This window comes from Caretta caretta, chromosome 17, assembly GCF_965140235.1.
Source record: "Caretta caretta isolate rCarCar2 chromosome 17, rCarCar1.hap1, whole genome shotgun sequence".
NCBI lineage: Eukaryota > Metazoa > Chordata > Testudines > Cheloniidae > Caretta > Caretta caretta.
Window position 1 is genome coordinate 20405042 of NC_134222.1, and position 27662 is coordinate 20432703.

Genomic DNA, 27662 nt, shown 5'->3' on the forward strand with positions numbered 1-27662 from the left:
ACCACTCAGGGTATGTCTACAGTGCAAGGGGAAAAAAACAAGCAAACCATTCTCAAGTTAAAATAGCAGTGATGATATGCTGTAAATTGCTATGCCTTTTAGTTTGATTTCAAGCTACTGCAGCTTCAATGTAACCAGCTAAAGGATCTGTGCTTTATTTTTAAATCTAACCTGGTGGATTCAACATTAGCTTGATTACTGGTCAAAAGGAAAAAACCACCCATATAATTAATTTGACTTAGTCAGGAATTGCTGAGATTGAGGCGCTGGAATGAGATTATTTAAAAGAAAAACAAAGCTGTAGGAAGTTGCTGGGTTTTGGAAAGTTCATGAGAAGTTGATTGGATCTTTATAGGCGTATCAAACTAGCCAGAGTTAACATAATTAATGACACACAAAATGTGGGGAGGGATATTAAACCTCATGTATCAGGACTGAAGCCAACCTCATCTAGTAGAGACCAGGATCAGAGCTAATGGAAGGTGGGTGGAGGGGCAGATTATCCCACATCTGCTACTGCGGGGCTTTTTGCATCTTCAGAAGCAACTGGTGCTGGCCACTGTCAGAGATAGGATATTAGACTAGCTGGAGTTCGGTTCTGATCCAGTCTGGCAATTCCTACATTTCTAGAAGCAGAGCTGCTCATGCTGGTCACTTGGTGATGGTGAGGAGTGTGGATATAAGAAAGCAATCAGACATCGCAGGAAAATGACAGAGACGTAGGTACAGAAGAAGGGGAAATGCACCCGATTTTAATCTGATTTCAGATAACGGGGTTGTAGTGTGTTACAGGCTTTACAGACACATTGGGAATCTCCAACAAGAAATAGTGGACAACCAAGTCCAAGAAACCCCCAAAATAAACAGATCAGATGAAGAACATCTGGGGCAGGGATGGGAGGGAATAGAGAGAGACTCCTAATTAGAGGCTTTCAAGTCACTGTCTGTATATTTCCTCCAATGTAGAAAAATGAATAACAGGTACACAGTGCAGAGAGAAATGTGGCTCTCTTCTGAGCCCTCCCAGGGAAGACGCTCACCAGGAATATTTGGGAACAATTTTCCTGCCAAGGAAGCACAGTTGTGTGTGTAAAAATATATATGGGGAAATGTTCCTTCTTAGAACCTCGTTTAAAGAAAGAGAATGGTAACACTTTGTATTAAGGGTATTTTTAGAAATAGGTTAATGCATAAATAATTATGTGATTAGTTATTACAATATTTATTAAGAGCTTAGTTATAAATGCTATTGTGCTTGTCATCTTCTCCCTCCTGTTTTGTGGCTTCACAGCCCAATGCTGACACCAACCAATATTGCCTGGGGATCTGAGCATGGGCTTGGAAGCCTGGAATTCCTCAATTTAAATTCCAGGTCTGCCACTAGCTCTTTCTGTTGCTTTAGGCAAATCACTTGAGCTTGCTACCTTATTTCCCCACCTGTAAAATAACGACACCCCACCGCACTAGTGCGAGGATTCAGTGTTTGAAGCTGTAGTTCACTCTGAAGCTGAAAATTGCTATATAAATAAGTCGTCTTATTACTAATATAATTTTCTCTGAGTCACTGTAGAATATGATAATTACATTTATAACATTTTTCAAAATACTTAATCAGCGCTAGAAAACCTACAACTAAGTGTGTTAGAAACCGTTTGCAGTGTTGTTGGAGCTGTGTTGGTCCCAGGATATTAGAAAAACAAGGTGGGGGTGAGGTAATATCTTTTGTTAGACCAATTTCTGTTATAAACTGCAGGGTACAGGGTTATAGTAATCTATGTATTGGCTTAATACGTGATATTTTTACATTATAGCACATTTATAAACGCTTTATTATTGGCATTTACAAATGAGTTTGCTTATTAAAACTGTTTAAGGGATAAATCTGGCTAGAGAACAAGAATATGGACATAACGTGTTAATACCAAAGAGATGACATTAGAACCCCCTGTAGCAAAGCATGTTATTACATTGTAGTACATGCAGTGTACAGGATGAATAACAAGCCACAGTTAATTCTAGAATTACAATTCCAGCAGAAGGTTCTCCTGATGTCACAAACCATGACCAAGTCCTCCAAATGTCTCAGTAGAATCACAAGCCTAGAATTTACAACTGACCATTCATAGAATAATGTATTGATTGCTGGGAATATGTATGATCGCCCTTTACTGGCTGGACTCAGCTGTGTGTCATAGACCCTATATGGATACTAGATTTGCCTTTAGCTCAAGTGATAGAGGCCTGTGTTTTTGAAGCAGGAGGAAAGTTATTGTGAAGGTCCAAGTGGCTATGGTGTAAGTACCTGGGTAGCTATCGATTTGTTTCAGTTCTCCCTCTAGCATTCCATTTTGCAAACCTCCCTGTGCACGGCCCACAATTTCAGCACAGTGGACAATGACTTAGCGATGCTCTTCTCTTTAGTGGTGGTGGTAATTAGACCGCTAAATCGCAGCCTCTCACATTGCAAAAGTGCTCTCAATATTGTTTGTATTCCAGCAAGTGACTTTGGTGATCATATAAACCCTGACAGCAAGATTCCAGGGATTTGGTCATAAAAATGAAACTTTAGTTAGAGTTTATTTTTTTTATAAATGTCTTAATAAAAAGTGTCACCAAGATAGTAATAGCATCACTGTGAAATGGGACCTACCACTGGGAAGGTATTGGGCTTTTTGTTTTATTATAGAGAAGGAAGGCTTCAACATTTTTTAACCTTAGAAGCAGCAGGTCTGGTTTTACTGGAGAACTTGTTGGTCTCAGGTATGGATTGGGAGCTTCCTCCTCCCTTAAACTTTAACCAAGAAATCTTTTCTCCCAAGTGTTTCTCATGTGGTTGAGCAAGTTAAAGAGGGGAAAAACAGGGCAGACAAGACCTGTATTTCTAAAGTATAAAACACAAGCAGAAAATAATTTTTTTTTAAAAAAATGCAGACCTCTTTTATCAAGCATAAATTAGCCAAAAGAAAAAGGTGTGTGTGAAGGGAGGCACAAACCCAATTTCTCATTTCTTTGCAGATCTTTAAACAACTTGACTGCCTTGACATAATGTAATTCAAGAGTCTGCCGTTAGATGGCCCCAGGGTTTCTGACATGCATTATGTTTAGGGAAAGGATTGTCTAGGACAAAGTAATAGAAGAACCCAGAAAGTATAACAGTGTGTAAAGTATTAGAGCATCTCCTTCTAGTAAAGCCTGAACACACAACTCTCCCTCTCAGGTTTCATTTGTTCTATTACAACAGCCCCGTGTGTGTGTGTGTGTGTGTGTGTGTGTGTACTAAGCTGCTTTCAGTGGGAAGGAATGAAGCCGAGATCCACTGCAGCTACTGATCAGCCCTTTTAAACAGTTTAAGGAGATAGCCTTGCCTATTAGGAAACTGTACATACTTGCATATAAACTGAGACGTTGACATCTGAAATGTCAGTCAATCTTTGCAAAGTAGCCTGAAGTCAGGGTGAATTTAGCAGGTCAATTATGATAAAACAACTGTAGAAAACAGGCGTTTCTAACTGAAGTTCATTGATCTCTCCCGCCATGACCATAAGATGTAGGTGCGTTTGGGTCAGATCAATTTATAAACGGTCAGTCCTGATACTTATTTATGCTTATGCCCCTTTACACAGAGGAGCATGAAAAGCATCGCGTTTATATTAGCTGTAGGATCTTTCTCAAACACTCGGTACATGGCTATACAGTATTTTTGTTATCCTTCAAGGAGGCCACTGTCTAGTTTTGTTTCATTGATGATAATTTTTAAATCTGTACAGAACTGACAGTGGTCAGCTCCAGCAACAAGAGGTAGAACCCCAGTACCTGTCCAGCAAATCTGCTTCAGTCAGATAGTTCCACTGTCCCTGCCAGACTCCTAACACTAGAATTTCAGGATCATTTTGCTTTAAACCTAGTGCCAAAATGCCAGCTGGGGGAAAAAAATCCATTTAAAAGGAAGAACAAAAACGATACAGCTAACTGCCAAACCTGGGTGTCTTGTCAGCAGAAGGGGGGGGGAGGAGCTCTTCGTGCACACGTGTGAGAATGAACACACCGACAAGCCCATCCAAGAAAGGCAAGCCTCGGACAGGTGCTCACGCTGTTGAGATATTTAAAAAAGGGTTTGGAGCTTGTAGAAACACAACACAGGAAGGAAACGGGGGAGGAACGGCCAGTTTTTGGGGTGGTGGAGTGATTTTTTTTTTTTTTTTGGAACCATCTGAAAATTCTGTCCCGAAATAAAAAAATAAAAAATTCCATTTCAGCCATGCCTCTTGCTATCAGGCTGCTCTGTCCCTGGAGGGAAGAAGCTCCAGATCCAATGGGCAAAACAAGGGAGGATTCAGCTTCCCTGATGCCATGTTACTCTCCTGGCACAAGGGCAAAGGACCTGTTGATTTAAGGCTGATTGGGTCTTTGTATCCCTGTTTGCAGTGAAGACATCTCTGGTTACCAAGGCAGCAGGGGATGCCACGCCATGCCTCGTGGTAGGCAGTTGGCATTACAGATGGCTACCCATACAAATCTGTCACTTGTCAAGACTAGGTCATCATCAGGTAATAACCAAGTGGCAGCTTGATAGCAGTCTTGCCTTGCTCTGGGATGGCAGGAGACTCACCCCCCCCAACTGCATGGTAACCAGTGATACTTCACCCATCCCTGCTCTCTCTAAGGTGCCCCTCTCCCTTCTTCGCTGGACACTGCATCATCCAGTCCATGATCCAGTGCAGAGGCGGGAGGAAAGGAAGGTGCCTAGAAGCCTTTTGCACTTTGGAGCAAGACCCTGCCTCCTTGAATCTACAGACCATGCCGTCTCTGCGCTGGGGACAGGCAGGGATGAAGGAGGCTCACTCCGAGGCTTCATCCAGGAGAGCTGGGCACCCTCCCTGACACTGCTTCCTTTGTCAAGAGAGTTGCTCGCATCCTCCTGCGCCCACCCCTTGGCTTTACAAAAGGGTCTCTGGGGGCAGTTGTGGGAGCAGGGGGTGGAGAGCAGGGCCTCACATAATGGTGCATCGGTTCCTGCGCAGTGCCCCCTGGAAGCGGATGGTGGTGTGGACGTGCTTGCAGCGGGTGCAGCCCACACTCTTGAGCAGCTCGCTGAAGAGCAGTAGGATGTGCCAGTTGTACTTGGCAGAGCACTCGATGTAGCCGCACTTCCAGGTCTTCTTCACCAGGTTGGAGACGTTCCAGCGGGGAATCACCCGGCCCCTCTGCAGATCCCGCTTGTTGCCCACAATGATAATGGGGGTCTCTGTGGTGCCGATGACCCTGCAGGGAAGAAGGGCAGAGACAGAAACACGTCAGTTTCTTTCACTGGCATGAAGGCCACAGTCCCTTAACCTCCAACCCATTACCCCCTTCCAATTTCCTACGACAGCTCTTCTGCTTCCCACTAGCACACTATTTTATCTTCCTACTAACATTTCTGTCTCCTGGGGATCCCTCCCCATCCTCAGGCCCTGGCTGGGCCTGTCCTAGTGGCAGAGGATGGCAATCCAAAGCCTCCCTTGTGTAACGTGGGGGGCACAGACTGGCGGCTCCTGTCGGGCTGTCAGCAGGGAACCTTGTTCTGCATGGAGGGGTACGATTTGTCAAAGTCATGCAGCTGGATGCAAGTCAGACCTGCTGTAGCAAACTGCCCTTTCACTCAACTATCTTGTCACAGCAAGCACAGCTTACAAATACTGGTAAGAAACCCAACGCTGCTTTGCCAATGACTAGACTTGGCCCCACCGTGGCTCTTAATATCTCATGGGCAGCTTGCAGAGCTCCCTTCTGAGCTGTTCGTTGCCCTTTGCTTTTCTAGGATGCTTGAGTGAATTTAGTGCAGATGGAAGGTGCCTAATTCTAGCCTGCACCTGTTGGAAGATTTCAGTCCCTAGGACTATCAGCACTGAAGGGAACCAGGAGACTGCTGGAGAGTGTTGAGCTCAGCCAGGGAGCTCCAGCTTACCCTCCATCTTCCTCTCTGCCCCCAATATATTCCCGGAGAGGATGCACAATGGAGAGGTGACTTTAGCTTTGTGAGTGGGGCCTTTCCCCAGCTCAGGGGTAAGGCAAGCAGGCACTTACCTCGTTTCTAGGATCTGTTGGCGAATAGTTTTGATGTACTCAAAGCTGTCAAAGCAACAGATGTCATAGACTAGGATGTAGGCGTGGACACTCCGGAGCCCCCTGCAGCACGCATCCGCCCACTCCTGCAACAGGCACACAGGAATTGGTCAAAGCTCAGACACAGAAGGCCCCATTGGCACAGCCCTAGGGGTGTCTCTCCAGCTTTTCTGCCATCTCATAGGCAAGGGCACTACTGTGACCAGGCCAGGCCTTCTGCTACTGGGGTCTTTGCCCAGGCTTTGCTGGACTTGGGCACTGCTCCTAATGCCATATCACGCCTGCTTCTGCAAACACGGCTGGTGGCCCAAAACCCTAGCACCATTGTACTCTTCTATTTCGAGCATCCCTGGGACCTGCTGTACAAGTTAATGTGGGTCCAAATCTGCAGTTACTGTTGCTTTGGGATGGGTGATATTACAGGCATAACGGGTTTTCCCAGCAGCAGCCTCACTGCACCCTGGTGGAATAAGCAGCAGATAATTATAGCAGGCACATGCTTTAGTGTTAATGCCCAGGCCTGGGACTCAAGGGATCTGGGATTTATTCCTGGTTCTGCTGCTGACTCACTGTGACAAGCGGGAGTCACCTAACTGCTCTGTGACTGTGTTTCTCCTCCACCTGCCCCCTCAAGCTCATCTCATCCCAGTTCCTAACCTTCCCCAGCCCCCACCACCCCCTTCTTTAACCTCTCAGTCTTCTCTGGCTTGCTCCCTTACAAATAAAACATGCTCTAGTCTAGGGGTTCTCAAACTGGGGGTCGGGACCCCCTCAGGGGGTCGCAAGGTTATTACATGGGGGGTCGTGAGCTGTCAACCTCCACCCCAAACCCTGCTTTGCCTCCAGCATTTATAATAATGTTAAATATATTTAAAAGTATTTTTAATTTATAAGGGGGGGGGGGTTTGCACTCAGAGGGTCTCTCTGTGAAAGGGGTCACCAGTAAAAAAAAGTCTGAGAGCCACTACTTTAGTCCAAACAGGAATTAATTCCGGGAGGTCCTATGGCCTGTTGTTCTACAGGTGGTCAGACTAAACGACATCAACACAACTCCTCTCACCAGCATCTCCAGCTACCTCACCCTGGGTAAGCCTCAGGATCAGGGACTATCGCAGGGTTAAGTCCTCTTTCACCTCTAGAGGATGGGTTCAAATCTGACTCAGGGGGAAGCGATCAAAGTTACTTATGTTCTTAGGCTGTTTGATGGGCTATATGATTTGCGATTGACGTTGGAGGGCAAGGGGAGAAGCCTAGTTCCTAAAAGTTTGTTCCCCTTTATATCCACGTTGGCAGGGCACTGTGGGGAAATCCTGCACGTGAAGGACCCCAGTCTCCAGGTCTGTTAATTAGGTACTTTCTAACAGCACTAAATTCACCTTGATTGCTAGATTCTTGATGGATCTGTCCATGGTTCTGAATGAGCTTGTTTGCTAGATTTATAGTGCTTGCCGCTGCCTAATGAACTCACTGAACGTTTTTGTCAGTGAACATATTAAGCTTTCACCTCCTGGCAATCTAGACTGTACACATTTTATTTGAACTAGAGTGAGATCAAATCCATTACATTTCCTTTTCTGGTCTAGAGTGGCCATTCATCCACATCACAGAATGACTGGGCCAGGACAGCTCTTTGCCCAGGAAAGGCAAAGACTAGGACACTAGGTTTTGCTAACCAGAAGGCCTGAGGCATGTTGGCAGACCTGAGTGGCAGCCCAGAACTGGAATAGCCAGTGGTATTTCACATTAGCATAGAGAGTCATTGGCTGAGCTGAGTTTGGGTAGGGTTGGGAGGTCAGGATGGAACAGCTGAAGGAGCTATAGATCGAGACTGGTGGAGCTTGTCGTGGGGTGGTCCTAAGACTGGAGTATCAGGGCATGCCATAGATCAGCATTGGATGTATTGGCAGAGCTGGGGGTGGTCCAGGCTGATAATAGAAGGGGATACTGCAAGTTAGGATGGAGATGCCCTGGCACAACCCCCAGCCCACACAATGTCAGACCCTCATTCCATGGCTATGTGTTCCTCCCTGCATCGTCTCGGTCTGTAGGGAACCAGTTCAGTGTGGGTGAGGCATGCTACATATACAGTTTAGGGTCATAAAAAGACATTTGTGGAACAGCTGGGGCTTTTCAGGAGCTTCCCCTACAGAACAGTTAGTGTTTTGTGCACGATGCATGGGTGAAAATATGCCCTGCTTTTAAATGCCACCATTCAGCAGCTGCTAACACTGCATTTGTTCAAGAAAAAAAACAGAGAAATACTAATTACCAGTGCCCAATCCAACCCCTTGTAAAGGTTGTATCAGGGCATCCAGAATGCTGTTGCCCTGTACACAAGCTCAGCTCAAAGGTGACGCTAGAAATAAGAGTTGCTGTCAAAGGATCGGAGAGGAGCAAGTCCCAGGAAACAAACATAGGAGACATTCCATCTTTGCCTGCTGACACAAGAATCCAATCCACGGCAGAACCACAAAGCTGTACAGACCTGATTGCTTGCAGCCTGGGCTCCTCTTGTGAGCCATACAAACTGGCACCATTGGGCACCTCTCTCACTGCACAGGGATGCAACCCACAATTCCTAACAAAAGAGGAATCACCCATGTTTACATGGCAGCTGCTCTAATGGACTGAGGAAGCAGGAGGTGTCCCTGACACTATGGAAATGGGTAGAGATTTAGGATTCCATACAATATGAACTATGTTTTGATAGATAGATTGGGACAGCACTCTATACAGGAGAAATTGCAAAATCTTGACTATAGAGTATAAAAATACAGTTAGAAGAAACTATAGTAATTCTTCCTGTAGTGAGACATTTTCATACAATGAATCATCCCCTTTCATGGTTATGATATTTGGGAATAAAGCAAAAGGAGCTAGGAATGGAGGAAATGGCAAAGGACACTCTTTTGGATCACCGCTTTGCAGACCACAAAGGTTTGAATGAATCACTGAAACTAGCGATGAAAGAAACCTATTTATTCATGGTGCCACCCCCAGCCCTGGTCAGTGCATGAAAATGACAGGGTGACTCTTCAGTGATTGTTACCAAAGAGATAAAGACAATTATAGTGGCAGCTTCTTAGCTGTGGGTTAATATCTTTATGGAAGAGTTCCAGTACGTCTGGGAGATCAGTATATTACAGCTTATTACATTGAGGCTGGGATGCAATTTGCTTGAATGCCATCATTCGAGGCTTTTTCAGCATTGTCCATCACGATTTCACTAGGCTGTTATTATCTTATCTAGATTTCGCTTAAAGTCGCTTCGCCTAATGACACCTGCAGTTAAGTGGTGTAATGAAATTACTGGCAATACAAGAAAACAAACAAACCAAGGAGGGCTGATTAGTTCATTAATGATCAGCTGCTGTTTGCAGTAGCTTATTGATTAGGCACTTGGATTAAGGGATGATTTCTAATAGATAAATGAGCAACGGTAAATTGTACAGCAAATACTACAGTGATGCAGAGAGAGAGAGGCGTTACAGTATAGGCTAGTGGTTGGAGCAGAGACCCTAGCAGGCCCTGAATTCTACCTTTACCAGTGGCAGTGCATCCTTGAGTGACTATTCGGGCAAGTCACAATGTGCCTCAGTTTCCCTGTCTATAAAATGCATTTGACAATATTGTGCTGCTTCAAAGAGGAGTTGTGAAGCTTTATTCATGAAGGTTGGAGGTGAAAGGCACCAGAGAATTATAAGAATTCCAAATAATCCTACGTCACTGGGGAGGAGGAAGATGCGGCAATGCTGATGGAAGGAAAGTGAACATGTTTGATTGCCTTACACCTGAGGCAAGTAGATATTGCTGGCAGGAAGGCTAAAAGCCCCAACCACCAGAGACAAAGAACTTGAGAAAACACGCAGGACACAGGAGCAGTTGGGCTGATGTGGATGATGCAAAGTTGATGCCGGTTTATAAAGGTTAAACTGGTTTCTCTGAGAGGGAGTCAAATGTATAAATGGTGTAACTTCACTCCTCTCAGTTGGGTCCTACTAAGGATAAACTTGAATCTTTGAGCTTGATTCTCCACTACCATAGAGTAAACATCTGAAGCATCTGATACTGGCCATTCTTGGAGATAGGACACTAGGGTGGATGGACTTGGACCTGAGCCAGTAGGACAATTTCTACGAGTAACTCCACTGAAGACAATGGATTTACTCTGGCGTTAAGTGACAGGAGCACTAGGCTGTTACAAGTCTTGGTATCTTGACCGTTGAAAGGGTCCCTGTATCTGAAAGGGAGCTGAGTGAACTTGGAGCAAGGGTCTGTCAGTGCAGGTTCCAGGCTGGCCAGTTCTTCCTCCCCAAGACAATATTCCAGAATGTAGGTTCCCACCAATTGTCAGAGCATTAGCATCCAGATTGCACTTCCCCTTGTGATGCACGTGTGAAACTGATCCTGGATGTCCCGGTGGATCAAGCTGCTTTCCAGTTGTTTTCCCTTGTGGAATGAGTGTGAGAAAGTTTGCTGTGAATTAGCTCCACGTTGCTCTTTCTGTTCGAAAGCTGTGCGACTGTCAGGACTGGCTGCCTGTCGGTCCCTTCACAAAACGCCTGTGAAAGAGAAGCATGCAGGCCCTCCCTTCCTTGCTACCCCCGAATGGAGTGTCACCCATGGCTATAAAGCCTAGTGGATGGATGGACCATCCTCATTGGCTGCTGGGCATTCCAAAGGGGCGGGGATCGATCAGCGAGCATTCCAAAGGGGCGGGGATCGATCGGCCAGAAGGCAGCACAAAGCTGCGTGCTCTCGGCTGCCAAATCCATGTTCCTCCAGCACACAGAGAGAGACGTAAATTTCTCTCACAATAGTGCCTTGTTCATGCAACAATAAGGCTGTTCTGGCAGAAGCTGTTGCCATCCCTTGCCTGAGGCATTAATGGATAAGGGACCGTTCTTTCTGTCGGAGGATGTCCAGGGAGAGGTGCTTATCTCCTGCTATCTTGCTCCCCACGCAGCCTCAGCCCTGCTGAATTATGCATTGCCAGAAGCCCTATATTTTGTGTGATTATAAACACTGCATATTTACAGATTGCTGAGCATCGCTTTCCGCTTGGTGATGTAGCAGCCTTGGCCCTGGTGCTCCCAAGTTCTGCTTCAGAGATGCAAGTGAAGCTATTTAAAGCAACTAGGGCAGGGTGACAGGATCCATGCCTGGTGTACATGGGCTCAGAGCTAATTCTATTTGCAGTGCATGTGAAGTACTGTGTGTGGGGCCCATCTACCGTCCTCCTTTCTTGGGAATGAGCTTTGCCCCCTTTATGCCCCAGATGACTCCTGCCTGTGTCCCTCCTACAGCGGGGGTGACCCCCTCCTTCACCTGTATATGAAGCTCTGCGATGTCTAGCTAACCGCTAGCACAGACTGGGAAGCTAGGAGGTGAAGCTGAAGTGCAACGTTCCAAGCAAGGAGCCAGGAAGGCCACATAGGACCATAGGCAGGGAATAGGGGTTGCTGGTCTGACCAGCAGATAGGAGAGCATGACATGGGACTCATGGAAAAGCAGGCCCTTATGTGGCTTCCTATGATGCTGTTATCTAAGGGCACCTCTCTTAGAAAGGCCTGGCCTCCACATAAGGTTCAGATTCACTTGCCAATCCATTGGCATCACACTACACAAATAACCTTTTGCACTGGTGGCAACCACACAGGCCTTAGTGGCACAATGGGAATGTGGTGGTGGGTTGTGATATGAACAAGCAGACACCATGGGAGACAAAGAGTCTGCCTATCTGGGCTAGGAACCCCTTAAGGACAGCCTCTCTCATGGCCTCTCCAGGACTTGGTCCTTTCAGTCAACCCCAGAGGAATACAAGGCAGAGCCCCTCGCTCCACGTTTTGGCAATTCAACTTCTGCCTCTGACCAGAGATGAGCCCAAGCCGTGAAGTTTGGCTCCAGGTCTAAACTATCCCACAGTTCCAGGAGGGCTGGATCAACTCATTTCAGAAGCACATTGCAGCGCTCCCACAGAATCAGAGCTCGTTGGGGCGATGGACGTGGCCTGCTGAAATGCATGTATTCTTTATCCCCAGAACCCATGCCAAGCTATTCATGCCCCTCAATCCTGCCCTGGAGGGACCCCACCTCACTTAGAAGGAAGGCAGAGGACTGAGACTACCAGGAAAGGTGCCAGTTCTGATGGATGCATCGGTTCCTCTGGAAGCGTTCTTACCCACATCATGTTCTACTGATAGTCCCCAAGCAATGACTTCTGGTCAGTACTGAACTGGATCAATAGGGTGATCTAGAAGGAAAAGCCTTTGTAACCCATGACCAATCTCCTGAGCCATCCATTCTCCCTTCAACAGCCAGGCCTCCTCTTTCCCATTCAGGTGATTCAGTCCTACCCCTCTCTACATTTATTCCTCCTTAGTGCAGCTAGGGTGAGCCAAGCCCCTGTGTGTCCCGCCTCCCTTCACTCCTTTGGGATCGCTCCAGGGACCATTCTTCCTTCCCTGGAAATCTCCATCTGTTTGCACCGTTCGCCCTCTGTGGTGCATGCCAAGACGTGGAGATAATTGAGTACGTTAGACTTCGTCTGCCATGTCAATAAATTACCCTTTGCTTTTTCTCTCTGGCTCTCGCGCTGACCTTTTGTTCCCTTGTGCACAGTGTTTAATGCTTCTCCTCCTGCTTTCTTGTGCAGCCTCCCCTCCCGCTGCTCTGGGGGAATCCTTCCATTTTTATCCCTTTATTCTACTGACCTCCTGGCATCACAGCAATGCTCTCCCAGCTAAAGGGGGGAGGCTAGTTGCAGCACCCCCTGAACCCCACCCAGCTGAGGGGGGATGAATGCAACTCCCCCAGAACCCCTCAGCTGAACCCCATTTATATCTGTCTGGGTGCAGGGCACAGAGGGTTGATTTAGGGCTCAAAGGGGATTTAACTGGGGCACTGGCATTGTGCTTGGCCCTTGGCACATGCTTGAAGTTCAGCGTCTAAGGCCAGCAGGGACCACTGTAATCATCTACTCTGACCTCCAGTATAACACAGGCCAGAGAACTGCCTGGAATTAATTCCTGCTTGAACTAGAGCGCCTCTTTAAAACATCCACTCTTGATTTCTCCTCCGAGCTGCTCCAAGTTTTTCATCAAAACGCTTTTACAACCAAATTAGAGCAGTTTTCCATTTTGGTCAACGTTTTCCAGGTTTTTTTCCAACCCTCCCCCCTTCCCCCCCCACACGCCCCAGAAACTAAAAACCAAACAAATTTTTGCTTAACATTTTTGTTTAACTCTACAAAATTGGGGGGCGGGGCCATTTGATCTTTGACCTTTCGCTGAGAACTGAGTTTGTTTTTTTTTAAAACCGAAACCAGCTTTTGAAAACCAAACCTGTTTTGTGGGAAATTTGGGGAGAAACAAAAAACAACACAACCAGTTTTTTCCTACCTGCCCCTTAAAAAATAACTGGCATTTTTTCAACCAGCTGTCTCACTCGCAGTGCGGTGACAGGCACCTTTTAGGACCGCTTCCCTCTTCTATCAGTTAGGCCAATGTTTCTCAACCCTTTTGGATACCGGGGACTGGCTTGCTAACTGTGCCAGGGAGATCTCAGGGCCTGGCATTGGCCCATGGCCCAATCACTGAGAAACACCGAGTTAGACCGCTCTACAATTTCTTCTCCCCCTGGTTAGGGGTAGGGCTGTTCATGGTATGTTAGCTCCTTAAGCCTCATCTACATACACATTTATACCTTTTGAGATATGCTGATAGAGTCAAAGTGGTACAACTCCCTAGTGTGAGCATAATAACATCGGTATAATGGTGTTCATGCAGACACAGCTTATCCCCATGTAGGAAGGGGTATAAGCTATACTGGTATAAAGCAAGTTTATACCCGCATACCTGCCTCCGCTCTAGGGAGGGTACCAACATCACCACAGGTAGACATACCAGCCCAGATTTTTAAAGCTATTTAGGAGCTGCAGCGCTCAGCATTGCAACACCTAACTGATTTAGGAGCTTCAGTCTAATTTTCAAAAGGAATTAGGCACTTGGGTGGAAATGAGACAGGCTCCTGAATCAGTTAGGCATTGCACGAGTGAGCATAGCAACATCTAAATGCCTTTAAAAAGCTGGGCCACTGTCCACACTGAACTCAGAGGTGTGGCTGCAGCATGGGTAGACATACTTGAGTTAGCTCAAATAGCCATGGACTGTAAAAGCCCTCACCGGGACCCTGGGTACTTCCTCAGGTGACTAGCCTGTGCTGAAGTCCATGCTATTGTGTCTTTCTGGTGCCCAAGCCGCCTAGATTAAAGCTAACTCAGCTACTTCTACATGACTTGGAATCACGCCCTGTGATTGCAATGTAGACATGATGTATACACCTCTGCTTGAAACAATTATTCTGGTCCAAAACGATCAGGCCTTGAGTTTGGAAATTGCTTTTGCTCTAATCGAGGTCATGTGCAGATATTACGGGGATGGGCTCTAGATAAATGCTTGCAATAAATAAAGAGCCAGCACTTCCCATCCTGGGACTAACTGGAACCAGAGCCAATGGGAAATGAAGAAAAAGGTCACATGATGATTTTTCACAACTCAGAACAGATTCAGTTCAAGTTTGGGGAGGGAACTGTGTGGATTTTACCCAGGCTGTTTCTCCATGAAAAGTTACGATCTTGTATCTTAATAGCAGAGAGCCTCATGTGTAATCCTTAGGCATATGCGCCTTTCAACCTACCCCTCCATTAGATTCTGCACAGCATGGCCCACGGCACTCCAAAAGCAGCTCATCTGAAATTCAGCAGCCTTTAATTATCTCTATTTTGGTCCCATTTTGTGGCTTTCACAATCTGAATGAAATTCTGGTCACTCATACTGAGATGCTTCCCCCCCCAGCCAGAGATCTTCATCAACTCTGTGGTGTTACTCAAAAGTAAGTCAAGAACGGCTCCTCCTCCTACACAGGACCTTTGCTATCCACTTCCTTGGGCAAGTATCCCTCAGGATGGGATGCAGAGATAAAATTTCTAGACACCATAAATGGATGCTTCTTGGAGAAGTCTGTCCTGTAACCTAGAAGGAGTGAGGCAATTCTTGATTTAGTCCTAAGTGGAGCATAGGATCTGGCCCTAGAGGTGAATATCGCTGTACCGCTCGGTAATAGTGACCATAATGTAATTTAATTACAACATCCTTGTAGGGGGTGAAATGCCAAAAAACCCACCACAGTAGCATTTAACTTCAAGAAGGGGAACTACACTAAAATGAGGAAGCGACTTCAACAGAAAACAACAAAGGAACAGTCATAAGGGTGAAATGCCTGCAAACTGCATGGGAACTATTTAAAAACACCATAATAGAGGCTCAAACTAAATGTATACCTCAAATAAAAAACAAGAAGAGGACAAAAAATGCCACCATGGCTAAACAACAGACTAAGAGAGGTAGTTAAGGCAAAAAGGCATCCTTTAAAAACTGGAAGTCAAATGCTACTGAAGAAAATAGAAAGGCACACAAACTCTGGCAGGTCAAAGTATGATAAGGCAGGCCAAGAAAGAATTTGAAGAGCAACTAGCTAAGATCACAAAAACTAACAGCAAAACTTTTAAAATACATCAGAAATAGGAAGCCTGCCAAACAGTCAGCAGGGCCACTGGATGATCGGGGTGTTAAAGGAGCACTCAAGAAAGACAAGGCCATTGTGGAGAGGCTAAATGAATTATTTGCATCGGTCTTCACTGCATAGGATGTGGGGGAGATCCCCACACCTGAGCCATTCTTTTTAGGTGACAAATCTGAGGAACTGTCTCACACTGAGGTGTCATTAGAGGAGGTTTTGAAACAAACTGATAAATTAAACAGTAATAAGTCACCAGGACCAGATGGGATTCGCCCAAGAGTTGTGAGGGAACTCAGAGATGAAATTGCATAACTACTAACTGGTATGTAATCTATTGCATAAATCAGCCTTTGTACCAGATGACTGGAGGGTAGCTAATGTAATGCGGACTTTTTTTAAAAGCTCCAGAGGCGATCCTGGCAATTAGAGGCCAGGAAACCTAACTTCAGTAGGACCAGGCAAATTGCTGGAAACAAGTCAGACATTAGTGGCGACTTTACATTCTGCATCTGCTGGGAGATCAGTGAAATTGTACTGCACAGTTTCAGCAGGACGCCCTGGTACGCTACGAATTCTATCGCTCCCTCAGACTGGCGGTGGGGATGCCATCCGTTACAGCCTTTGATTTCGCCAGCTGATGTTGGAGGGCAGAATATCCCACTTAGGATGAATTTTCAACAGAACTGCCTGTTTCTGTTACAGCAGCCAAACATCCTCAGAAGACGCCAGGTTTGTTTTACGTGAAGAGCGGCGAAAGAAACGCACCATACCTGGCAGATCAAATACATAACGACACATTGGGGAAGGTAGGAAGGGAAAGCAAGGGACTCAGGTCTAGATTCACACAGGGAGTTAGGTGCCCGGGAAAATCAAACCTACTTGTTCCGGAGCCAGACTTCAGAGATCCAAGTCTGGCCAAACGTCACGTTACTGGGCTGTTTTTATCCCACCCCGGGAGGGGTCTGAACTAGGGCAGGAGCTTCACTCTCCGAGGTCCCATGTCAGCAAAGCATTTCTGCTTGTGCTTAACTCCCATTTAAGTCAGTGGCTTCATGTAACACTGAAGCTGGAGGTGGAATTTCCAGATCTTGTAGATGTAGACAACCTTTGATCGAGCTAGCACGCGAAAACCAACAGCACAGCCCCAGGGGTGGCAGGAGGAGCTAGCCACGTGAGTATGTACCTAGGTTCGTAGGCAGGATTGTACTGGCTCATGCTGCCATGGTTACACTGCTATTTTTAGCGCGCTAGCTCAATCCAAGCCAGCGTGTGTTCCTCTGCCCATGATGGAAATTACACCTCCAAGCTACAGTGTAGACATATCCAGTGAGATTTAAGCAGGTGTCTAAAGGAAAGCACATGCTTTCGCTGAACAGGGATGGACCACTGAACGTAGGCCACAATTCCTACGGTCACTCAAATGCCTAGGCGGAGTTAAGAAGACACAATCCTTTAAATAATAATAAAATAAATAATAATAATAATACCACCTAGCTCTTATGTAGATCTCAAAGTGCTTTACAAAAGGAGGTCAGGATCATTATCTCAATTTACAAAGGGGGAAACTGAGGCATAGAGGGGGAAGTGACTTGCCCAAGGTCACCCAGTAGGCCAGTGGCGAAACCAGGAATAGAAGCCAGGTCTCTTGAATGCCAGTCCAGTGCTCTATCTTCCTACTTTCTCCTCTGGAACTATGTACAGTACCCAAATTATCCAAAATGTTCTGGGGGCATCACAAAAATGTTCAGCTCTAAATGGGGATTCAGGCCTGTGGGAGAGGGGCACATGCTCTGACAGGAGATGGTTTAGTTGGGGATCGGTCCTGCTTTGAGCAGGGGGTTGGACTAGATGACCTCCTGAGGTCCCTTCCAACCCTGATATTCTATGATTCTATGGGGCTCAGCCTGGAGCCGCAGGTGGGCAGGTTGGTTATTTGGGGTTTGGCTAATCCGGTCACCATGCATGTTCTGCATGTTTATGGGATTCCTAAAGTTCATTGCAATTCTCACGGAGACATAATCCCTCCAGCACTGAAAGGCGTCAGTTCCCGTGACACCGCCGACTGTGCCCTGCCGTATATTCTAACTATCATGAAAATTAGCCAAATTGCAATACGTTAGCATTCGAAGTGGCGACACCTTCCTGGTTTACCGCCTTCCAGTCAAGGGTCTCAAAGCCATTCATGAAATGGGGGCACCAAGAGTTGAGAAGACTCACCGAGGCCATGATGCGATTCAGGGATTAGAACCCAGGTGTCCTGATTCCCACTCCTAGGCTCAGAGCACTAGAACAAACCTTTCCCGAGCAGCCCCCTTCTTACACATTTGTTTCCCAGGCAAATCTTGCCCCAGACACATAAGACACAACCTGATCCTACGAGGAAAACTACTGCAAAAATATCTCTGGGCTGCATCTTTGCAGGGCTGTGGATTAGTGTCCTTAACAGACACCCTACGCCGAGTCAAAGGGCAGGAGACTCATGGCAGTGGGTCTCTTCTGTTGATGAGTCAGAGCACGTGACCTCAGACTCGGAACCGACTCCCATTGTTACGAACAGGCCCATCTGCCTTTGGCTGGCGTTACCGGGTCAGCGCCTGGCACACGTACCTGCAGCGTGTTAACTGGGAAAGACGTGATGGGTGGGAAGTCCATGATCTGTAGGTCGTGCACGTGGCCGTTCATGACCACGGCCGGCAGGTAGACACGCCGTGTCTTGGTGGGCGCGCACGCCTCGCTGAACTCGTTGTAGAGGAACTGGCGGACGATGGCGCTCTTCCCGACCCCTTGAGCCCCAAGCACAGCGACCTTGAAAGTTGTCACCATGCCTCCCGGCCGTGGCCCCCCCACGCGACGTGGCGATCGGCTCCTTGGTGCAGCCCACTGCGTTTGCACTGCCAGGAAGGCCCCCGGGCTGCATATTCCAGCGGCTGCGGTTTCAGCCCCATTCAGGAAGCATTTCCTCCTCCGCCCAGCCTGTCACTGCAAGACCAAGAGCGACCCAGTCAAACAAGGCACCTCCAAGTATCCCAGGCAGCCTCACGCCAAACAAACAACACAGCCCTGCCTAGCTAGCTACGACTCTTATCTGGCCCCACCGTATCTGAGCACCTCATGGTCTTTTAATGTAGTCATCATCCCAGCCCAGCTGTTATGCCCATTTTACAGGTGGGGAACTGAGCCACAGAGAGACTCGGTGACTTGTCCAGAACAGGGAATTGAACCCAGGTCACCCAAATGCAAGATGAGTGCTCCAACCACTGGGTCATCCTTCCTCCTACCTCTGCCCCTTTCCTTCACCTGTGCTGACAAAGCCCTGGCTCTCTCCAACCTCCCCCCTCGCTGCCACCTTGGTAGCAGATTCTTAACAGTCCCATTAGGGGATGTTTCAAATGACACCAGTTGGCGCCAGTCCCCTAGGGATCACACTTCCATCACTCCCCTTGCCTACCTCTCCTTGCCCCGGTGCAGGGGACTACAGGGAGGGAGATTTAGGAGAGGGCTCCAGTCTTGGTGGGGCTGTGCCCCCAGGAGAGGACTTAGAGATGTTTCTGCAGCCCTAGTGGCTCAAAGGGAGCAGAATGAGCCAGAGAGTCTGGTAACCAGCTACACTGAAGGGAAATGAGGCAGGATATTAAGTCACAACCCCCCTTTTTTTCAACAATTAAAAGGGGGGCAGTAATGACCAGTTAAAGCACCTTGCAACGCACCCAACTGGACAAACTCACTACATTCAGCATCATGGAAATGCAGCCACCTCTGGGGTGAAGGAAGCAGCCAGGCATGTAATGCATTGCACAACAGGCTCTGAGAATGGAACACTTTTGTCAAAGGGCAACAGTGCAACTCTTGTGCCAGGGTGCAACTCCTCAGCAGAGAGCAGACATGTAACAACCACCCTAGTACTGCACATAGAAGACACGCTGATTGTAACAGACCCAAACAATATGGGACTGATCCAGAGACCAGTATCCTAACTTCTCTCCCATACCAGATCACTCCGTAGATCCATGTAGCCTGCCATCCTGCCCCCTCCTCTGCTGGACCAGTCCAGAGGCCCATCTAATCCAGACTCCTGCCCCCCGGTTCCCATATTGGATGATATCATACGTCTACCCAGTCCAATATTCAGCTTCTGGCTGCAGGCACATTATCCCAATAGGTCCTCCACTCTTCCCATGGCCAATTGCGCAGTGCTACACGTGATGGGGGCCCCGTTCCTTCCTGACCCCTGCAGGCAACCAGCTTCTGCCATGAAGCATGAGACTCGATTAGCCTTACTTCATAAAGGCAGCACTGGAAGGCATGGCCAGGGCGGGCAAGGCAGCGCTAAGCACACATGCCCTGACAGCGCCTTCCCAATGCTAAGGCCGACAGCACAGCTCCTGATAAAGGAAGGGAGGCAGATGACCCCAAAAAAACCCTTTGATTTTTCCACCCGAAGTGTAGTATTTTGCAGTTCTCTTTAGTGCAACCCCATCCAGGCTGGTGCCAGACACAAATTCGATAAGCATACTCCCAACTCCATTATCCACGTCATTAACGAAGATATTGAGTGATGCTAGATCCAAGACTGACCCCTGTGGGACTCCACTAGACAGTTTGACAGAGACCCATTGATGATGACTCTTTGAGTGCAGTCTTTCAACCAGTCTTGCACCCACTTTAGTAAGTTCAGCTAGACCACATGGCCCTAGTTTGCTTACGAGAATATCGTGTCGGACTGCGTCAAAAGCCTGAGTAAAATCGAAACAGACGAATCTACTGCTTACACCCACCTGCTAAGCCAGTAACCCTGTCCACGAAGTGAGAGATGGTCGCTGCCCCAAATAGCTTACAATCTAAACAGTCAAAATAAAGGAAAGAGAGAGGGGACATGATTAGCCCAATGCTACCCACCAGCAGAGCTAGGAATAGAACCCAGGTGTCCTGAGCCTCGAACCAATGTCCGAGTCATTGGATCAATTTCTTGCAAGTAAATTCAAGGCCTTCCTTCTAAACTGCGTAAGGGCACGTCCACACGAGGCTAGTTATTACTCCGCAATATTAATCTGAATTAACTAATGGCATGAAGTTAAAGTAGACTAGTTAAACCACATTAAACCCCTGTTTGCATGCTCTTATTCAGAATTCAAGTGGCACAAATTCAGTTTAGCTTAATTTACATGAATTAAACTAAATGGGATTCAGGCCACTTGAATTCTGAATAAAAGTGGCCACACAGGGACTTACTGCAATTTTTAACTAATCCACTTTAAACATTCATTCTGATTCACTTTCCTGAGTGTTCCCATGTAGACAAATGCTGAACTTGGGCCCTGTTCTGGAGGCAAGCAGACCAAAATGGGGCAGCCCAAACGTGAAAGTGTTTGTTAGCTGCATATCCCAAGGGATTTGGCCCTGATGGAGAAACAGATACAAAGTGACCTGGTAGCAGCCCCCCCACCCCCGAGAATCAAGTGAAGGCCCAGAATGAAAGAATTTTAGAGCATTTTGACATTTCATCTGGAAATTTAGCAAGCTAAATAAAGGTGAAAAACACCTGACAACAACCCCGAAGGAAATTAAAAACAAAAAACACAAAAAATTGGTTTGTGTCCCACAAAGTATTTTGTTCGACCTGAAATTATTTTTTTTGGTTTGTTTCAGCAAGAAAAAACAAAACAAAACAAAAACCACCAAAATTTTTTATTTTGGTTTGAACTGAAATGATTCTCTTTCCACTCCGATTTTCCAGTTTGGCACCCAAACCAAACAAAATCAGCTATTATCTCAGCTCTAGATGAGTGGCCAGCGTAAACTAGTACAGGCTGCTGGGCATGATGAAGAGGTGGGATTCACCAGCCACAGCTTAGGGCATTCCTAAACTGACCCCTCCCAGAGCTGGAAAATCCATCTCGTGTTCACTTGGACAAGTGGAATCGCATTTAGCTGGGGCCATCACTCTGCTGCGTGAACAGCTTAATGTTTAATTTCAGGGTTTGATCAGTTATGTGAGTCACGTGATGGAAGCTAGTTTCTGAGCAGGCAGATCTGCCGAGTACTACAGACGTGGACACAAGCCGAGAGACGCACACTCGTGTCTGGAGACAAATGTGGATACGCTCTCAGGGACGCATACACGCTCTGCGACTCACGGAGCCGTGGCTACACATTCACAACCCAGAATGTGGCACATATAGACGTTCATCCACACACAACAGCACTGCCCACAGACAAACGCACCTTGCCACGTTCACACAGACAGGCAACCAACAACGCACACACAGCCGGACAGATGCATATGGAGACATGTTCATATGGCCGCACGCTGACTGAAATCCTGGCTGCTCTGAAGTCAATGATCAAACTTCCATTGACTTCTATGGGGCCACTGTCTGCAGAAGTCTGGTTGTATCCAAGGTTTTCCAGCAGGCACGTGCAGCTAAGAAAGAAAAGGGGTTTCTTTATGTCCAGGAGAAGCAGAGGATTCAGAAAAGAAATAAACAGGGACCTCAGGGTGAGCTCAGTTCTGCTTGCTGGCCAGCCCTGACCCAGTCCCCATGACAGTGCAGTGTTGACCCACTGTGGCTAACATTTAACTGTGTCATGAGTATAGGGTAAGGCTAGCAACCTTTACGTCTGCAGTAGCATAAAATCCCACCACTGACACCATGTCAGGGATCCCCCCTGTGAACTGTGGGGTACAGATGTGGGAAACCACATGGGTCTACGACTTTGCTCTGATTGTGAGCTCCACTGTGAAAAATGGAGTAAAGTTGATCAAGTGCCACAATAGCCTACAACAATAGATGTAAAGTGCAAAAAGGAGACAGATTGAATTAGTCCAAACCCAAAGGCCTCCTGCTACAACTCAAAGAGTGTTAAAATCACACCTGGTAAGCAAGAAAAGTGGGGGACTGGAAATCAATGAACCAAAATCAATGCATCTGAAATACAGTCTAACTGGTGAACAAAGCAATGAGGGGACGGGCTGTTCTGTCCAGCTCATAAAAAATCCTTAGAAGAGAAAATAAACAGATGGACAGACGTGAATGCTGGCTGACGGAAAGACAAGAAAGGGGGAAGGAGTGAACTTCACCAATGTCACGGCTGCCACCCACACCGTCCCCTTGCATCCCAAGATACACTATGATACCGCTGTGCCTTCGTTGCCCTGATCCTGAGAGATGTCCTGACCAAACCGGACCAGACACAGGGACCCCAATGACAATGCCACCTGCAGTGGCTCCAGCTAAATCCCTACCACTGCTTGGGATTGTGAAACTGTCACACCACCTTTCCATGTGTGTCCCCTCTTCCTTCCCCACCTTACGTCTTCTCTTTCCTCTCTCCTTTTTACCCACTGTCTAAGCCGAGACTGTATATTTTACAACACTGCTATAAGCCTGTGACCAGGGAGGCAGCTAAATCCAATGCCTGAAACACCCCGATGCCAGTACAAGTTTGCCAGGTCTCAGAGTAGCTGTGCGATGCCTGTGGTTTTCCAGCAGCGAGGTTGCAAATGAAAGTCAACGCCAGACACAGAAGCTGCATTTTCAATCTTGACTGCTCTTTTCTCTCCCCTCTTGGGTGTGTTTGTCTTGTCTTAAAGGAAGTAGGATCAGACTTTAATAGCAGCAGGATTTCCAGCTCATCTCAGCTAACGTCTTCTCTTTTTCCCCAAAACAACTAAGGCAGAGGATTGGGAGTCAGGACTCCTGGGTTCTATTCCTGGCTCAGCCACTGACTTGATCTTGGACTAGCCCCTTCCCTTTTCTGTGCCTCAGTTTCCCCCACCTGTGAGATGAGAAGAGAATAATACCGACCATCCTCACAGGGGGCTGGGAGCCTTAATTAATGTTTGTAAAGCACTTGGTAATGCTCAAATGGAACGCACTATAGAGGGTCAGAATATTTCTCCTGCTTCTGCATTTTCTTCCACCCACCCGGCTCACACGTTCCTCCCAGCATCGCTTGTGGCAGGTGCTGTTCCCCAAGTCATGCCTGGTTCGTATTCCTGGGGTCCCAGGTTGGAATTCAGCCACGAGAACCAGGGTGCTGGTCACTACCTGGAGAAAATATTGTCTCCTGGAACTAAGTCCTTGGCCAGGCAGCTTCACACCATCATAGGCTGCCATGTTTCCATGCACGTCACACTGCCGGGTCTCAACAAGTCATCCCCGCATCAGCAGCATCACACGCACCCCACCCATCACATCACCACCCTGTCACGTGCAACATGAATGGAGCTGGGTCAGCCCAGGGCTGTGGGGTGGAGGATTCCAATGCGTTTTAGGAAGATTTCAACCTTATGAAAATCAAGATGGGAACCCAGAAGGGCGGCATGTGCAGGACCAAAGGCCCTGCCTCTCTTTAGGCTACTGCTCTGCAAGGATTACGGGAAACGCAGGAGTGTCCTTAACCAGGTACGATGCTTTCATCAAAGCTCGGATGATTAACCCTCGCCTTCCTTGCATCGTCCAGGCAACAGCCGTGCTCTTTTTACAGTTTGGTGAGCCAAACTACTGCAGCCAGGGCGCTGCCGAGTCAAACAGATGACCCAGCGGCTTAGCAATAGCCAGAACAACAGAGGCGAGCCCTGACTTGGGCTGGATGGAAGGCAGGGCGCTGAACCCTTGGGAAGGTTGAATCTCACTTGGCCCAACAGCAACCCCTGTCAACAGGGAACAGCAGGCTCACTCTCTTCCTTCGCTGGAAAGGTGTGGTTGAGATGCAGGACTAATGGAGAGGAAGCAGAGAAAATAGGGAGCTTTATGTTAACAGGACAATCAGGGGGGCTTGGCATGGGGGGCTGGTTGGGGCTCCAGAGTCCGAGCAACTGGTACAAGGAGTGTAGACGCAGCCTATGGCGAGAGCAGGGTTTTTTCCGTCACTGTAGGAACACCACTTCCCTTGGTCAATGGAAAGGTTCTTCTGCTGCCCTGGTTGTGTCTACACTAGGTCAGGTTTCCACACCCCTGAGCGACGAAGGTACGTCAGCCCCAGTTTTAAGCGTAGACCAGGCCTCAGCGTTGGTAACACAGCTGCTCTGCTAGATCTCTCCCGCGCTCAGAGCCACAGGCCTGTGGCTGTGAACGATGCAGGAGAATCGCCCTTAGCTTGCAGCAGTATTAAAGTTTTTATCTTCTTTGCGGGTCTCCCCCACAAGAGGGCAACATAATCACCAGCTCACGAGCCACCAAGCCAATTCCATACGAGAGGCAGGGAGATCCTTGTCGAGGGAGCTGGGGGATGCAGCTGGAGGGCCGTGGTTTTGGCCAGCATTGGTAACCGCGTTCCATTGTGTGGTTTCTCCTCAGACAAAGTCCCACTCGCTTCTGAGGGGCCTTTGATGTGTTTGGGGGTGGGGGGAGTGGCAGAGGATGTGTGGCAATGCCAGGCCCAGCCTCCTTTGCCCTTCCTTCCCAGATATGTAGCCCCCTGGCCAGAGTTTGGGATGGGTACCCGGGCTGTAGGAAGGAGTGGGGAGGTGGAGGACCAAGCCAGGGGTTGCCTTCCCACAAGGTCCTGCTTTCAGAGACAGTGAGGGAGCTTGGCAGCGTGTTGATTCCTTCCCCACTTGGTCCCTGTTTCCAGAGGGAGACTGGGCCCTGAGTTGCAGATGCTGAGTCCAAAGCAGCCGCTTGTTTTGCTTGAGGACAAGGCGAGCGGTTCCTGGGCTCAGGGAATCTGAAAGGCCCAAAACATGCCTCTCCTCCTCCCTTCACAGCGGCCACAAGGAGCAATCTACACAGCTCTCACTCTCAGTACTAGGCCAATCTTCTGCCCTCCCAGCAAAGGAAACAGCCAGGTTATTGTTGCGAAACAAGAGGATTTCTAAAGGCAGAGCGAAACTGGAATTGTAATGAGATAATCTGAACTCTCCTAGCCCTCTACATTTCCACAGTACCTTCCATTCCTCCGGGGCTTCATAACCCATCGAGGCTCACCAGCCTCCTTTGACTGCTAGCCCTGCCCAACAGAGGAGGAAACTGAGGCATGGACGGGCAAGTGGCTTGTCCAAGGTCACCCAGCAGGCCAATGGCAGAGCTGAGAATAGAATGTAGGTCTCCTGACTGCCCTGTGCTTTAACCACTAGGCAAAGCTCCCTCCTCTTCACAGGACTGGTGCCCCTAACAGTGCACGCTAAGGTGGGACCACATCTGCAGTCCTCAATGACTGCCGTGCCCTGAGCTAAAGGAGTGACTAGCTCAGTCCAGCTGAGACTTTTATATCGGCCAAATTCCCACCGTGGTTAGACACCCTCTTACGGCCCCTTGCAGCCAAAGGTTTTGTCTACAGGTTCACAGCCCGAGCGAGGGTTCCACGTGCACGGGGGAGTCTGGCAGCTGAAGGGTGCATGTATGTTTGCACATCAAGGGTGCATGTATGCAGTGAACGTGTGCACAGCGGCCCACGGGCGCACCTGCAGAGGGATGCGCCGGGTGACAGCCGCCTGTCAGCCTTTGCAGCCAGCCCTTGCACATCAGGCGCATGCAAGCGAGCGCCCAGGCCGGTGCAGAAAGCACGGGCACTCAAGCGTGTCCCCAGGGCCCCTGTAGCGCGCGCGCAGGTCAGCCCGCGTGTGCCCTTCAGCGCATAGACGGGGAGCATGTGTCGGGATGTCGGCGAGTGGATGTGCATGCGAGTTTGTGTGGCGGTGGCGGAAGGAAAATAAGTTGCTAACCCCCCTCGCCCCCCCGCACACCTCAATGTGCTGTAGGGAAAGTAGGCGACACCCAGATGGAACCTTAGCAACTAGCTCAGTGTAAGGGGGAGCCCAGGGAGAGCTTGGGCGGGGTTATCCCTGGGCCTGGGGGAGGGAGTGGGTCTCCGGTGAAACTGGCCAGCCCCAAATCCTGGAGGGAGGACTCCCCAGTGTGTCAGGGACAGACGGTCTGGGAGAAGCTCAGGGTTCAGATTTCAGCATCTCCTCAGCTCCAGGCTGACGAGCTCTCCCTTGAATTACAGGCCGAACAGCAGCAGGAGGGAGAGGGGGCAGGGGGCTCAGCAGGAGGGAGAGGGGGCACTGGTGGGGGCGGGGGGGGGCTCAGCAGGAGGGAGAGGGGGCACTGGTGGGGGCGGGGGGGGGCTCAGCAGGAGGGAGAGGGGGCACTGGTGGGGGCGGGGGGGGCTCAGCAGGAGGGAGAGGGGGCACTGGTGGGGGCGGGGGGGGCTCAGCAGGAGGGAGAGGGGGCAGGGGGCTCAGCAGGAGGGAGAGGGGGCACTGGTGGGGGCGGGGCGGGGCTCAGCAGGAGGGAGGGGGGCAGGGGGCTCAGCAGGAGGGAGAGGGGGCACTGGTGGGGGCGGGGGGGGGGCTCAGCAGGAGGGAGGGGGGCGGGGGGGCTCAGCAGTCCAGTATCTGGGGAGCCGGAAGGGGCCCGGGGAGTCAGACTGAGGTTAAACTTCTTCCTCCGCACGGAGGCAGCATCCCGGCCATCCCCCCCGTGCGGGAATCTCACCAGGGACCGCGCTGCTATTCCCGGGACCTGCCCAACCCACCCTGTCTCCCCCCTTCCTGCCGGCGACCCTGGAACCCCCGAAACGGTTCGAAAGGCTCCAGCAACCTGCCCTTTGCTGCCAGGCCGGCCCCCCCCCAGCTGTCTGCCCCACTTCTGTCCTCAGCACCGGGGGGCGGTTTGCCCGGCCCCCTCGCCAGGTGCCCGTCACCCGCCCCCCATCAGACTGTGCCGGGGGGGGGCTATTGAATTCTTCCCCTGCCCCCGCCCTGGGGGGGATCCTGGACTGTGGCTGCTCCCCCCACCCCCAGGTCCCTTCAACTCTGATTCCGGATTTGTTCCTTGCCTGGAAAAACGCCCCCCCCCCCCAGCCGGGTTGATGCCGGGCCCCCCCGGGTCCTTACCTCGCCGCGGCGCGAATCCCAAGGGCGCGCTGCCCCCCAGCCCAGGCACCGGCTGCCCGCCCGGACCCCCTGGAAGCGGGGCTGCGAGGGGGGCGGGGGGGGGTCGCTTTTCCATCCAGCCGCCCCCAGCTCCCGG

The 27662-nt window shown here is 49.1% G+C and overlaps 1 protein-coding gene across 4 annotated transcripts; it reads right to left on the bottom strand.

The window, feature by feature from the left end:
* Positions 1–724: 724 nt before the first annotated feature.
* On the bottom strand, positions 725–27662 carry RASL10B (RAS like family 10 member B). Of its 4 annotated transcripts, none has more exons than XM_048824126.2 (6): positions 27527–27662; positions 18292–18663; positions 6067–6191; positions 4996–5262; positions 3979–4090; positions 725–1064 (listed from the first exon to the last, which is right to left on the bottom strand). In XM_048824126.2, the coding sequence occupies exons 2-5, from the start codon at positions 18505–18507 to the stop codon at positions 3991–3993; spliced, it is 708 nt and encodes a 235-aa protein (XP_048680083.2). In that variant the 5' UTR covers positions 18508–18663; positions 27527–27662; the 3' UTR covers positions 725–1064; positions 3979–3990. The 4 variants fall into 4 exon arrangements, with proteins under 4 accessions (XP_048680083.2, XP_074976794.1, XP_074976793.1 ...); XM_075120693.1 differs by adding an exon at positions 20460–20522 and having other exon boundaries at positions 725–4090; positions 27527–27603; XM_075120692.1 differs by having other exon boundaries at positions 725–4090.

Coding starts and splice junctions, on each gene's coding strand:
- RASL10B (XM_048824126.2), bottom strand. CDS start 18,507: ATGGTGACAACTTTCAAGGTCGCTGTGCTTGGGGCTCAAGGGGTCGGG. Junction 6,192..18,291: donor TCCCAGTTAACACGCTGCAG/GTACGTGTGCCA, acceptor TGCCTGTTGCAG/GAGTGGGCGGATGCGTGCTG. Junction 5,263..6,066: donor CAACAGATCCTAGAAACGAG/GTAAGTGCCTGC, acceptor TCTTCCCTGCAG/GGTCATCGGCACCACAGAGA.